The 15,679-nt window shown below is 27.7% G+C and overlaps 3 protein-coding genes across 3 annotated transcripts; all 3 read right to left on the reverse strand.

Annotated features, from left to right (window-relative positions):
- Window positions 1-11,239: 11,239 nt before the first annotated feature.
- Window positions 11,240-11,596, reverse strand: LOC145843784 (histone H2B 7-like). Its single transcript, XM_082951010.1, has one exon. The coding sequence runs from the start codon at window positions 11,594-11,596 to the stop codon at window positions 11,240-11,242; it is 357 nt and encodes a 118-aa protein (XP_082807136.1).
- Window positions 11,597-12,001: 405 nt separating this feature from the next.
- Window positions 12,002-12,313, reverse strand: LOC145844682 (histone H4). The gene has a single exon (XM_082952091.1). The coding sequence runs from the start codon at window positions 12,311-12,313 to the stop codon at window positions 12,002-12,004; it is 312 nt and encodes a 103-aa protein (XP_082808217.1).
- A 1,608-nt stretch (window positions 12,314-13,921) lies between these two features.
- LOC145845148 (histone H1.0-like) lies at window positions 13,922-14,434 on the reverse strand. Its single transcript, XM_082952570.1, has one exon. It carries the CDS (start codon window positions 14,432-14,434, stop codon window positions 13,922-13,924), a length of 513 nt encoding a protein of 170 aa, XP_082808696.1.
- Between the last annotated feature and the right edge of the window lie 1,245 nt (window positions 14,435-15,679).

The following is a 15,679-nucleotide window of genomic DNA, read 5'->3' on the forward strand; positions in this document are numbered from 1 at the left end:
TATTTTAAATAAGGATCTATCTTCATAGTGCCATGACCATAATGGCTTAGATTGATAATGTGGGAACTTGAATGGAGTGGAGCTAATGGAAATCTTGTGATCATCTCTCCAGAGGAGCAAAACAATTCAACTTCAAGGTAATTTATAAACTTTTAATTCATTTGACCACTCATAGTAGCTTAAAAGCACAATTTGACACTATTTTTACTAGTATAGTAACTTTTTAAATACAATGTTTAAGTTAACTACTTGCTATAAATTAAATATGAAAACTAGTTGTTTACAATGAATGCCATTAAATTTATTTTAATTTTGTATTTTAAAAAGTAAAATCTTGTAAAGACAAGTTCATGTTTTCTTTTTAGATGTGTTAAATTAATTATCTTACCAAAATTTTATGTCAAAATAGTAGAATCCTATAATATCTGTGATATTTATGAATTTGAAAAATATACTTTTCCTTCAATCATTATTTATGAAGATTTAAAATTAGTATCCAGTAATTTTTAAAAATTGTGTGCCTTTTTTTTGGAGGGAAATTTATATTTAAAAAATTCAAAATCTAACTGACGTCATAATAAAGTTTTTTTTAAATAACTTTGCTAAAAATCATTAGTCTATAGTTTTAAGACTCAACTACAAGTTATCATTAAATAGGGATGGCTGTGCCTAATTTTTATTGTAATTGTATCAGTTTATATTTAATTTAAATATTTCTGAACTGGGTATTTTTATGAAATAAGTAATTGTGTTAAAGAATATAATTTTAAAATTAGGTTTACTCAAATATTTAAAATAGTTATTGTAATTTAAATTTTCTAAATAAATGTTAACAGATAAACACTGTTTAAATAAATATAGTTATAGCTAAATAATGCTAGCATTAAATATTAATTGTTTTATATTTGAGATGGATTTTATAAAAACTGAATTAGGATGTTTTTTTATTTTGTGAGATATAGTCAGTGATTGTTTTTAACTTTTTGAACAAATCTTAACAAAAAAGTTCTATCTGTTTCACCTTAACTTAAATTTAATCATAATAAGAATATATGACTTGTTTAGTTGTTGATGTCTATCATACATGATAAGAATTTATTTTATGATTGTTGTTTTGTAATTAAAATTTAATACATAAAAACAAATTATTAATGAGTTAAAAAACATTTAGTCACTAACATAAAAAGATGACAAGATGAAATTTTACAATAAAAATAATTATTTTAAATAAAGATCATCTTCGAAGTGCTATGACCATGATGGCTTATATTGAGGATGAGGGAACTTAAATGGAGTGGAGCTAATGGAAATCTTGTGATCATCTATCCAGAGGAGCAAAACAATTCAACTTCAAGGTAATTTATAAACTTTTAATTCATTTGACCACTCATAGTAGCTTTAAAGCACAATTTGACACTATTTTTACTAGTATAGTAACTTTTTAAATACAATGTTTAAGATAACTACTTCTATATATTTAATATGCAAATTAGTTGTTGTCAATGAATGCCTTATTGTATTTTTGTATTTAAAAAGTCACAATCTTGTAAAAACAAGTTCTTTTTTTTTTTTAGATGTGTTAAATTAATTATTTTACCAAAATTTTATGTTAGAATGACAGAATCCTATAATATCTGTGATATTTATGGTTTTGAAAAATATTCTTTTGGAACAATCATTATTTATGAGATTTAAAATTAGTATCCAGTAATTTTTAAAAATTGTGCGCCTTTTTTTTGGAGGGAAGTTTATAATTAAATAAATTTAAAACCTAACTGACGTCATAATAAAGATTTTTTCAAATAACTTTGCTAAAAATCATTAGTCTTTAAATTTAAGACTCAACTACAAGTTATCATTGAATAGAGATGGCTGTGTCTAATTTCTTATTGTATTTGTTATTAAGTTATTTGTCATACAAATGTTGTTCACTTACAACTATAATACATAACAATAATTATATATTACAATTATCTATGCTAAATTTTTTTCCATAATAAGTATATAAAAATTGAAAGTTTTGGTTTTTGTATTCAAGCTCAGCACTAATGCTTTTGTAATGCAAATTCATTAATCAATTCAACATATACTACTTTGAATTGTTATGATTTCTACTTGCTTTGTGAATTTAAAGATTTTTATTGGCATCTTATTGTTAAACTTTCTGATAATTTAAGTTCAAATTTATTTTACTAAATTGAATTATACCACTGCCTTGTTACTGCTTGCTCAGTGGATAAATTTTAGTATTTATAAAGTTCTTGTTGTTAGAATAATTTTGTTTACTTTAAATTCTCAGTGAAAAGTACCTAGAAACACAGCTTACACTAAATTATTTTATTACTCAAAAAAGATATCTTAAAAGCACTAAGACTTGAATGAAAAACATTATCTAGTTTTAATTTTGTTAATCACTACTGTAAAAATAGTTCTATTTAATTTAAATAAAAGAATCATAATCAAACAAGTGTTGCTTGCATTTGTCATTGTTGTTCGATTTTCAAGTTTTGTATTCTGTTGATGATTTTGTCTACTGTATTTTTACTTAATCTAGCCTTATATCAGAATAACATTAGTTTATGATTATGTTTTCTTAAAAAGTTTTCTTGATTTAGTAGGTTATGATTATTATGGATAGTCACAATTTCTTTTGCTTTGTTGTTTTTGCATGTTTGACTTGTTGATTTTATTAATATATTGTTATATCCTACTTAAAGACTATTTAACGAACGTTTTATCTGCATAATATTCTTACTTACTTTTCTTTTGTCATTTTATAACTGTCATAAATTATTGTAAATTTTACTTGTTTGATTACATATGAACATTTCGTTTTTAAGTTCTTTTAGTTATTTGCTTGTATGAGCTGAAATCTTGTTTAAATACTCCTCTATTCTTAAAATATTTTTTTATCTTTTCAAAAGTAAAGTTATCCTGCTGCTAAAAATTAGGATTTTTCTATTAAGTTCCATCTAATATTTTCTAAATTTAATTTTTGTACTTTTGGTCTTTTCTACAAGATTTTTACTTGTTTGCTCATCAGAATAAAATTAGTTTATCACTAAATTTTAACTATTTTTCTGGTCTTTCTTTATTTTATTATTTTGGTTGGTTGTTGTATAATTTTTAGATTATAGGTTAGTCATAACTTCATTTGCTTCGTTGTTTGTAAATTTGTGAAGTATTTAAAAAATTATTTCGAGTCTTCATCTGAAAGACTTGTAACGTAATTTAAAACTGAATTAATCATATAATAATCTATATAGTTAAAGTCAATATTCGCCTGTATAACTATGCTTCTCGTTATGTCGATTTAGTTGTTTTGTAAGCTTTACTTAACAAACAATGCGTAATAAAGTGCAGCTTTTGTCGATTAACTTTTTAATTTTAATGTTTAAGTTATAAATAATTACCAACATTACACAACTATTGGATAAGTAAGAATTTCTAAGTGCTGGGCCTGGCCGCAAATATATTCCATCCTTATGAGATATATTTATGTGCTGTAACTCTAGCGTCCTTTAAAATATCTTATCCATTGTTAATGTTGGTACGCAAGTAAATGTAAGATAATAACAAAAAAGACCATTATCTATTAAATTAAAATCACAAAGCTAATGGACAAAAGCTGTGTTTGAGTAAATAGCTGAATATCAAGAGCTTAAGTACTGGAATTTGAGTTTTATAAAATGTACGTTATTATTGGAAAAGTATACCACGTCTTAACTTGTCTCTTGCTTTTTGTTATCTGTTGTTACCGATTTGTAAAACGGGAACTCACTTATAATTGCGAATGTTGAGTTTGACTATATAGATTAATGTTAGTAAGCATTCGTTTTATTGGTACGTTACGTCACTAGCTCTTTCAGATGTAGACTCAAAATCATTAAAAATTGTGTCCGCAAATTTGCATAATTCTCTTCTTTTCGAACATATAAGCTCTCTTCTTCTTAACTTTTGCACACAAATTCACACCTCTAACCGAACTGACGCGTATATATACGAGCTTCGGCATTGGCACTTCGATAAGAAAACAAGAGGCGTTCAGCAGAATCGACAAATCCACCGCCTCCAAACAGTGTCGGAACGCATTGATTTCTTACGTTTCTAATGTACTTCCATACAAAGGATAAAATCAATAGACTAATGCGTCTTAGCGAATTAGCGCACTTAGCCATCTTAGCATATGAAAACGTCTTATTGCAAACTTTGTTTTAACTATACCTACGTCTTGCTTATAATAGAAAATCACTTGTTTAACTCACAACCGAAACTGTAATGAAGGCAATGTGAGACTGCTTTTAAATAAAGTATCCGGAAAAGCACGCGAAGAACGAAAACTCTCTGCTGCTGTACGACGTGGTGTCGGGGGAAGCGGAGCAGATATCAACCGTGGCGGACGACGACGTTTCAACGGACGAAGAAGATTCCAACCAGACCGTCATTTGTTCCAGCGACGACGGGCTGTTTGTTGTCAGCGTCGCTGAGTTTTGCAACGTGGCCAGCTGGCTGTCCCTGTCGGTTTTGGAGAAAGTCGGCGGGAAAGTTGCGTTGTCTGCGAGCGTAACGTTCCATCAGCCGTTCAAAGGAAAGTGGCCGGTGTTCGGCAGGATGTACTTGCTGTTCGCGCAATATGCCCATGATAAAGTTTTTGTTTTTTACTGCGAAGACAAATACGAAGACATGAAGCACAAACGAATAGAAATCACAAACGAACTGTACATGATGACGATATGTGTTAACACCTTGTCAGTTGTCAAAAACAAAAAAGTTTTAATTGAAAACCCTACATTTGACAAAATGTTTTTGTATATAGATCATTTTAAAAAATGTTTTTATGACGAAAAAGAACAAAAGCTGCTGATGGACGTTTCTCTCGCTACGCCGGCCTTTTCCCCCACCGGCCTCCCTTTAGATGTCAGCGATTCACCAATGTTGTTTTTCGACGTCAAAGAGCAACGGTTCTACCTGAGAGAGCTCAGCATTCGCAAGTGTTTGTCCCGACACTTCAACTTCTCTTATTTCGGCTGCTTGTACAGAGTTTTGCTGGCGGGAAGCGTCTTGTACGCGTTTTACCCGGATCGGCGCTGGACCGACGGTAGGCACGTGAACTCGGAAGGTTTGGTTCACGTGGCGACGTTTCGTTATGAAGATTGCAAAATAAGTGGCGGGAAAACTGTGTTGAAAAGCGAAGATCGGCGGGTTGTTTTCGATGAACTTCCTCACATTGAGTCTGTTTGTTTAGTTTAAAGGTGTTTTTTTGGTATATAAAATAAATATTTTTGTAAGAAGTACTACGTGTGGTGTTTAAATATAGCTCAAATAGATCTTATCGTTTTTTCAATGTCGAATATAAAATTAGTTTTAAGTTAAATTCAATTTTCAAACATAATAGTTGTGAACTATTTTTAAACATTAAATTTAAATAGATTTATGCAAATTGTATATTTTATTCGCGACCGGTTTCGGTGGCAAGAGATTGCGACGTTTTCAAGCAAAAATAAAATATGAAACTGCATATAAAAATATTAGTTAATTATACTGTTGTTTAAAAACTTATTCATGCGTGAAGAAAATAAACAAAAACAAAAATGTTGCATATTCGAAAATTCAAATGCATAAATTAAACATTAAATTTAAAAAAAAATACATTACCTTTTATGTTTAGGCGTTACTTAAGAATAAAGATAAACATTAAGACAGTTTTAAATAGCGTAAACTGCTTAACAAACTTTAATTACTCAAGAAATAAAACGAACATTTTTATACAATTAAATACAAACAAGTATTTGCCCGTTTATGTAATACTATCTCATAAATACGTTTTCTAAATACTAGATATAAGGCCAGAGCATTGAAAACGTTGAGATGTTCTGGCTTAAACTATTTTAACTCATTTGGATGGGAACGAATCAAAATTGCTCGAAGACAAAATTGCACGAAGATACTTTTGCACGAAGACAATTTTGCACCAAAAGTCAATTTTGCACGAATTACATTTTTGCATGAGAGTAAAAAAAAATAAAAGATAAACTAATAAAAAACAAAAAGAAAACAAAAGTTACTGACCGAGGGTAAGGGTTAGGGGGTAACAGTGATAGTAAAAATAGAAATAAAAACTATTATAAAAAAAAGTCAATTAAATGATAATAATAAAATTAAAAAAAAAAAAAAAAAAAGCTACCTACTGAGAGTAAGGGTTACTGGTAACAGTTATAGAAAAAAAAGTTCCCGATTGAGGGTGGGTTCGGGGTAACAGTGATTCAAAAAAAATAAATAAAAAATAAAAATCAACCCTTGCAAAAATGTCTCCGTGCAAAATAGTCTGCTCGTGCAAAAGTGACCCTTCGTGCAATTTTATCTTCGTGCAATTGTATCCCCTCGTGCAAAAGTGTCTTCGTGCAATTTTGTACGCTCGTGAAAACTTGACATCCATCCCATTTGAATATAGTTAGGCCACTTAGCGGTCAGAAAATAAATAAAAAGCATTTTAAATCAATCTTTTATTTTAATGCAATGTTCATCGTATCTTCATTAGCTTTACTTAATTTAGTTTATTTTTGTTTTTCAAACTCTTTTAATATTTTGAAAAGATTGATTAAAAAGCACATAAACTACCTTTCTTTATTCAAATTTTCCTTTTCATATGAGCCTTTTTATTTGTAAAAATATTAGAAGAGCTCATACCTCCTAAATTAACTTAAATGATTTTTGTAGATATTTCTATGCTTGAATAACGATTGAATAAGCTTTTTTTGTTTGTCAAACACGGCCGTTAGTTAATTGAACTTAAATTTAAAACATTAAAAACTTTGTCTCTTATCTTAATTTATTTACTACTTTAAACGAACTTGTTTTTTATAATGTTCGCAAAAACTATAACAGTAGGTACACATTGTACAACATTTGTCATCTAAGCGTAGTTATTTTTGATTTATTTTACCTTTAGAATGTATTGTTTTAGACATTATAACAAACATGATGGCTAAATCACCATGCAAATGAAAACACATGCAAACAATGTTTGTATAAAAATCTGGTGTACTTGTACTAGTTTTTATTGAAACTATTTAATGCTTTATCAGTTTTTATAAAGTTCAAATATTTTAACAGAATAAAATTTCAATTATTTTATAATAACAATCACTCAGTTTATATATATATTGATTATTTCTTACTCCTTTCTACGTTCTTTTACTTTTAATGAGCGAATTGTTTTTAATTATGTAAAATTTTAGGTTTTTCTGTAATTTTTTTGACTTAAATTTTTGTGAAGCTTTTAAAGAAAAGTTACTAAATGCATTTCAAAAGTTTAAAAAAAAAAAGAGGTCTATATATTAGAAATTTGAAAAAGTAAAACTTATTTCTACTTGTATTGGTATGTTGTAAAATTAAAGTTATATATTCTGTTCTTTTTTACTAACTTTAAAACTAAGTAAAAAGATAGTTGAGGCTTTATTTAAATATCTACAATCCTAAACAAAGGTTTTAAAGATTAACTAATAATATAAAATATAAGATTTTTATGCTTTTGATTTTTAGGGTTGCAGCATTATCGAAGTTTTTTGCGCTTTACGAAAGTTAATACAAATTGCTTGAGTTACTTACAGAAGTTTTATTTTAACAAAGTTGAAAATGAAGTGTTGTTTTTCTGTATTTTAACAACTTCGTATTGTTATAATCATTACCATAAGGTTAACTATTAGATTCACTAATCACTTATAAACATCCAAAAAATAATAGTTATAAAAAAAAAATCAACAAACAAAAATTATATTGACGAATCGTCCACTTATTTATTAGTTTTTTATTTTAAGTTACAACATGATCGCTATTTTTACTGATGTAAAAAAATATTAAGTTTTTTAAGTGCGTCATAACTATAATTAAATAACAAGTAAAAATAAAGAACACAGTCTAAAGAATGTATTTGTACACTAAAAGTTTATATAAAGAAAACAATGTTTCTAAAACTACTAAACCACTCATTTCTTTGTTGAATTAAATTTTACATTGCTTTAGGTAAATACTGTTTTCTTAAAATTTTTTTTTTGAAAAAGCACACTTGTTGTTTTATTCGGAAAATAAAATTTGTTAGTCAATGGATACTTTAAACTGAAAAAAAGTTATCGTTTTTTTTATTAATTTTTCAGGTTCATATTTGTTTTTATCAAACTATACAAGGTTAAAGTTCAAATATTCTTATAATAAATTATATAACTTAACCTATAGAAAACTTATTGTTAAAAAAAAAATACTTTAAAATTGAGAGTCTGCATTTTCGTCTTTATTAAATAAGTTTATTTGGTTCACGTCAAAAAGTTCTTTTTACAAAATTAATCAAGTACTTTTAATAAACATCAAATCAAATTCCATATTATAAAATAAGTATACTTTAGTTTTAATATATACATAAAAGTAAAGATTTGCATTTAAAAAAGTTGGTGATTAGTCGAAAAATTCTTTACTTAGTTTTTCTAAGACTGAGACAAATTTTCAGCGATAAATTGAACATACGAAAGAACAAGTATTTTTGTAACTACCAATTAAAAGCACATTGTAATCAGAGTGGAAGATAAAAAAGAGTAAAAGTTGAGAACTTCCCGCTCAAAACAGTTAACAAGCGTTTGTAATTTCTAAATTTCAGTTTTTCATTATCAACTTTACCTAAACTTTTATTCAACTAACGCAACTTTTTAAAATTTCCCTTTGTAAGTTCGCCAAGTCTGCTTTGACAACTATAAAATTTCTAGATATTAAATTATATGTGTTAAAAAATAAAGATTGACTTAATTTAAAAAAATAAAGTATAAAAATTAATTCTCAAAGTGATTAAAATTCATTGATTAATTTCTATAAATATGGATTTCTTGGGTAAAAGAACATATTTCTTATAATAGTTTTTATAAACTGTATATGATGTAAAGTAAAAGCAAAATTTACAATCTGTAAGAATCGAACTTAGCAAAGTGTTAACTAATTGTTTTAACACTGATGTTATATTCGTAATATAGTTTTAGTGGCACTTAAAAGAGCCTGGTTTGAAATAATCCATTTATTTGGAGCTGGTGTACTTGGTCACTGCTATGGTACCTTCAGAGACGGCGTGTTTAGCCAATCACCGGGCAACAACAGACGAACAGCAGTTTGAATTTCGCCACTGCTAATGGTTTAATACGATAAATATTTTTTTTAAATAAATTCCTGTGCCATAAACTTTTAATTTCAAAACTTATTTATAGTTAGAATTAAATAGATAATAAAATAGAGTTTTGCCTTCAATTATAAATCATACATTCAAACGTTTAAGTACTTTTAAAAAGTGATTAACATTTTAAGTTTGTAGCTTATATTTATTTGTTTTTATTTTGTGATAGATTCTACCATTATCGAACATTTAGTTTGTGACCTACAGAAACTAATACTAAATAAAAAATAAAAAAAAGTTTTAAATACTGACATATGTTTCATTTTTTATAAGTTATAAAATGTGTACTACAGTTGTTTTTAAGTATTTCAACCAACTTCATAACATTATTGTAAAGTCAATTGTCATATTTACCTTTTACTTTTTACAGAATAATAAAAGAACTAAATAGTAATAAAAAAAAACAATTTAGTTCAACAGAAAATTATTGATGCATTGTCGGTTTATTTGATTAACTTGTTTTTACTACTTGATTATCGATATTTTATTAGAATGTGAAAAAATAATTTTTTTTTATCAAAATGCGTCAAAAATAAATTTTGACAGTTATTAAACATAAGGAATACATTTTATAAAACATTTTTTTACACCAGAAGTTTTTAGAAGTGGTTTCTAAAATTCAAAAAAAAGTAAAAATTTTCTCAAATTAATTTTAACATAGTTAAAAAAATACTGTTTTCTTTTTTTTTTTTTTGAAAAATGGCACATAAAAGTGTAGTAACTGTTTTATTAGTAAATTAAAATTAATTAGTTAAATGTCACTCTAAACTTAAAAACATTACTTATCTTTTTTTCTACAGATTTTATATTTCTATAAACTTCAAGCATAAAAAAAAGCCAATTTTTTAACCAATTCGAAAATTATAATAAATAAACATAGCTTACAAAGGATATGCCTTAATTATAAGTTAACAAAATGTTTTAGTTGTTTTTAAATATACTTAATGTGTAATCATATTATGATAAGGTTAAAATTTTCTGTTACACTATCGATAACAAGTAAAATGTCTATAACATTATCTAAAGTTAAAAAAATATCAAAATGCACATAGGCAGATTTATTTTGAAGCTCATTACTTTACAAAATTTATTCAAAAAGTTCTTTATTACAATTATTTCAGGTATTACCAGGAATTACCTGGGGTGCGGGCGCCTTGTTCACGGCCCCTACATCATATTGATTACACTATAAAATTGTCTTAAAACTTAAATTAATAAAAAGTTTGGTAGAAAAATATATATAAAGCTATGCATTGTCGTTTAAATTTTCTTTTTGTTCACGTTAAAAGATGCACTAAACGAAGTTTAGTAAAAAGTTTTTAAAATCTAACAAACCAAAGTTAAAAACTTTAGAAAATATGTATATATTGTAAATACATGAAAGTAAATCATAAGAGCAAAATTAAACATCTGTATAACAAATTTTGGTTTTTAGTCGAAAATTTCTTCACTAATACTTTCAATGACTAAAAAAAATTTTAAACACTAATTGTGACAAACGAAAGAGCGAATGTGGTAAATTGCGCTTAAAATTGCAGTGTAAACAGAGAGAAAGATAATAAAGAGTAAAAGACGAGAACTTTGTAAGTCTAAAATTTCCCGCTAAAATTAGTTAACAAGCGTTTATAAGATCCTAAACTTGAAGTAATGACTATTATGTTTGGTAAACTTTTAATATCAATTTTATTCAAAATTATTCGACTAATCAATATTTATAAACCCCTTTGTAATTTTGCTCGGACAATTATAATTTCTACATACGAAATATATAAAGCTAAATTTCAAAATAAAGTTAAAAACCATAGAGTATCCGAAAACAACATTAAACGTTTCACCAAAATTGTTTTAACTTTTGTAAACATGACTTAAGACTAAAAAATATTCCTATAATATTTTTCTTAACGGCGTATAATAAAAAAAATTTCTTAAGCTAAATGAATTAAAGTTTGCATTTTTTACTTATATTTATAGTTCATATACTTGGTATAATATGTGTGGCTCTTAAAAGAGCCTGATTTGTAAACAAATCATTTATTTAGAACTGGTGTACTTGGTAACTGCTTTGGTACCTTCAGAGACGGCGTGTTTAGCCAACTCACCGGGCAACAACAGACGAACAGCAGTTTGAATCTCGCGACTGCTGATGGTTGAACGCTTGTTGTAGTGAGCCAAACGTGAAGCTTCGGTGGCAATGCGCTCGAAGATGTCGTTGACGAAAGAGTTCATGATGCTCATGGCCTTGCTAGAGATTCCAGTATCGGGGTGTACTTGCTTGAGCACTTTGTACACGTAGATGCTGAAGCTTTCCTTGCGACGAGCCCTGCGCTTCTTCTTACCGTCAGCTGGGACGTTCTTTACTGCTTTCTTGCTACCTTTGGATGCTGCCATTGTGGATCAATGTTTATTTGAGAGAGTTTCTTATTATAATGTGTAGTTACGAACCTCGGCAAGAAAAAATAAGAGCGCATACTAGTGACAACATTTGTTCTCTCGTTTTAACTTTTCTCTCGTTTTACAAACTAATCGATATTCAGTTCGGATAAAACCTTACGAACGGTAAATATAAAAGACATTTTATAAAATGTTAAGTTATAAGGCATTATAAACTATTTTATTTACTTTAAAAAAATATCAATAATTTTCAACAAAATGAAAAATTAAATGTTACAAATGGCATTTAGTTCTTAGCTAGAACCTAAGAGAGCTTAAATTCCTTTTTTTTTAATCAAATTATTTAAAATAAATATTAATTTGATTGGGTGGCTCTTAAAAGAGCCGAGGTGTTTGATTATATTAACCTCCGAATCCGTACAAAGTACGTCCTTGACGCTTCAATGCGTATACAACATCCAAAGCGGTGACAGTCTTACGTTTGGCATGCTCGGTGTAAGTGACTGCATCACGAACAACGTTTTCCAAGAATACTTTCAGCACACCACGAGTTTCTTCGTAGATCAAGCCTGAAATACGCTTGACACCGCCTCGACGAGCCAATCGGCGAATGGCGGGCTTGGTGATTCCCTGGATGTTATCACGAAGGACTTTGCGATGACGTTTGGCGCCTCCTTTTCCTAAACCTTTTCCTCCTTTACCACGACCAGACATGTTGTTGAATGAATATTTACCGTATGCTCAAGCAAGGTTATATATACACAGTAGCGAGCGTTACGAACCGCGTATAAACATGGATAAGCCACCTAGTGTTTATATTCCTCAAAAATATGAGAGATTATGCATATATTATCTCTCTCATAATCACGACCGTTGAACACACTTAAGTGATAGAAATTAAATAGTGAGAGAGACTATTTTAAACCTTCAAAACTTCCCGCTCAACTGTTTTGCAAAATTATTAGCTAGCTTTTAAACTTATCTGTTTTAAATTAGGTGTATAAAGCTAATTTTACACGGGTTTTTTAGTATTTATTTCATAGTTTTACCATTGGCTACGTACTTAGATTTTTTAGTGTTTTATGTAACAAACTAAAAAGTAAATGTATTTCTAGTCACTTAATTATAACATATACTCGCTGAAATTTTTTCGTCTTAAAAATCCTTAACATTTCATTATTCTATTATTCTAAATCCTTAAATGTTTTTAACTCATTCAACTATAAGTATTTTTAAATAAAAGTTTTTGTCAGTGTTTTAAAAACTTTTAAATAGCTTTATAAACTGTTAAAGTTCAAAGAATAACTAATAATCATTTAAAAACATTTCTAGTTATAACCGTTGGTATAAAAAAAACTTAATATTGATATTGATTTAGTTTGCAACATGTAATTTATCTATTTAATGATTAATTTCAACTCATGTAAAATAAACGAGCCTTTTTTGTTTGTATCAGTAAAAAAAATTAAACTAAGAAAATATACTTATTTGATTAAAAATAAAACAAATAAAAAATAGTCGTTTATAACTTTTAACGACAAAAAATAGCTTTAAATTTGATTTTTTAAAACTTTGAACGATTTTCTTAAGATTTTTTTAGAAGTAAACAAAAAAAATTCCGAAATGAAATAGTGTATAGTTGTGTTATATAATATTGTAGTACTTTTAATGTTTATATTACAAAAAAATAAGGTAAAGCGATGAAGTCAGTAATACCAAAAAAAAACTGAAAGCAAAGAAAAAGCTTGTTTGAAGTTAAGAAATTCAAAATAATTTTACAACAGATATAAGAAAGCAGTACAATTCTCTCACATATGAAAAAAGCCTGAAGTGAGATAGAGTGAGAGAAGTGTAAGAAAGAAAGAAGAGCACTTTTAACGTATGAAATTTCCCGCTCAAATTTTTGTGCGAATGCTTTTCATTTTCATTACATTTTCTATTAGCTTTTCGATAAGTAAATAATTTAGTCTGTAAAGACTTTAATTATAAAATATCGATAAATAATCTCTGTGTAAAAATTTGGCTGTTACAATTTCTTTTAGTTTTTTAGCATATAATGTTGACTTATTTTGATAGTTTAATATACAGACATAGCAAAAGATTGTATAACCTGTGTGAAAAATTAAAATGTAACTTTTAATTTATAAAGAGATATATGTGTTACTACTAAATAAAAAATTGTACGTTAAGAAATTTACTTTAAACGATGAGCCTCTAGTTAAACCAGTTTGTCAATTGTTTCAATTAGAACATTACATCAACAAACTTGTTTTCAAAGAATTTGGTGGCATTAAAAAATGCCTGTTTGATACGACTACTAACTTATTTCTTCTTTGGGGCTTTCTTTGCTGCTGGCTTCTTAGCTACCTTCTTGGCTTTGGCGGGAGCCTTCTTTGCTACCTTCTTAGGAGAAGCCTTTTTAGCAGCTGGTTTCTTTGCTGCTTTCTTGGCAGGCTTCTTGGCAGCTACTTTTTTGGTCGCTGCTTTCTTGGCAGGCTTCTTAGCTGCTGCCTTCTTTTTGGGTGCGGCCTTCTTTGGAGCTGCTTTCTTTGCTGGCTTCTTAGGTGCTTCAACCTTTCCAGGTTTAAATGATCCAGAGGCACCGACTCCACTCACTCTGCTGACGGTACCGTCATCAACGAGTTTCTTCAAAGCCATTTTGTAATGGGATTTGAAGCCGTCTTTAACCTTGTAGTTGGCTTCAATGTACTTGCACAATGCTTGCGATGAAGCTCCCTTGCGGGTCTTCAAAGCAGCGACAGCTGCGATGATCATCACTTTGTAGGTTGGGTGCTCAGGTGCTTTTGCTGGTGCGGATTTCTTTTCGGGTGCCATGGTTGCGAATACTTTTGAATAGTGAATAATTCACAGATAAACATAATAAATTTATTCTGTGCGTTACAGACTTAGGCGAATAAAGCTCTGTTACGACACCTTGTGGTTTGCGTTTATTACAATATAAAATTTATTCAAAATTCAACATATATTTTATTAATGTTTTTCAACTAAAATAAGTGATACTTTAAACGAAAGTTAAATTAAATATGTTCTTTATAACCAAGAAAAGAACCTTATTTGTCTATGTGCAAAAATTTGGCATTATAACAATTTCTTTTATATCTAAGTTTTTAAGTTAAACTTACTGACCGAACTTTAAAAAACTACACATAAAATTCAAAAAATGTTTGGTTTAAAGCTAATAATTTGTATTGTTATTGTAACTAAAAAATCTTGAAAAAATATATACAACATTTTTAGCATGTTTTCTAATTGGAAAACATGTATTAGTTCAAAATAATGAAGTTTAAACAGTAATCTTAGTAGATTAAACAAATTAACTAGAATTTAGAAATATAAGTTTTAAAACTATAAGGAAAGTCTATATTGAACTTTTTTTTAAACAAATTTGAAACTTTTAAGTTTAACAAAGTTTATTTTATTAATTTTGTCTTTTTTTGAGTTTTGTAATTTTAAAACTGTTATATATACACTTCTAAATTAATAAAAATATTTATTTTACATAGTTACAAATACAAAATTTAACCATTTTTTAGAAAATGTAGGCCAAACGTCATTCAACAAAACAAAATCAAATAAATAATTATGTAGCTCAGAATGTTTAAACTTTATACGCTTAAAAATACCGTTCTAATGAAACTAGAAAAAAAATATTAATAGAAACTATAAAAAAAAGTTAAAGTTTTAACAAATGTAATACTTAAAAATTAATTATTTTTTATAAAACTACAACTTTATAAGAAATATTAAAAAAATTGGTACAAATGTTTTTAATAAGTAGAAAAAAAAATTGAAGTAACTAAAGTTTTACTATTGTAAACTTTAAAAACATTAATAGGCTAAGACTGTGTTTAGTGTTTATTCTATGGGCGTGATTTAACTGGTTCCCTGTGCGACTTCTAATAAAACTATAAAAAACGTGATAAAAATTTAATAAATTTGGGTTTAATTTTATGCTAGTTTACTAAAAAATTATATATTCATGTAGACTTTTTGATATCAAACAAGATTTAGTATATTTTTTTAAAGAACTACGTCAAAAATAACGTAGTTTTGAAACTT

The sequence above is a fragment of the Thalia democratica genome, chromosome 9 (genome assembly GCF_965202585.1).
Source record: "Thalia democratica chromosome 9, ktThaDemo2.hap1.1, whole genome shotgun sequence".
Lineage (NCBI taxonomy): Eukaryota > Metazoa > Chordata > Thaliacea > Salpida > Salpidae > Thalia > Thalia democratica.

What these genes read in the sequence shown, in the direction of transcription:
- LOC145845148 (XM_082952570.1), bottom strand. Translation starts at nt 14,434, where the DNA reads ATGGCACCCGAAAAGAAATCCGCACCAGCAAAAGCACCTGAGCACCCA.
- LOC145844682 (XM_082952091.1), bottom strand. Translation starts at nt 12,313, where the DNA reads ATGTCTGGTCGTGGTAAAGGAGGAAAAGGTTTAGGAAAAGGAGGCGCC.
- LOC145843784 (XM_082951010.1), bottom strand. Translation starts at nt 11,596, where the DNA reads ATGGCAGCATCCAAAGGTAGCAAGAAAGCAGTAAAGAACGTCCCAGCT.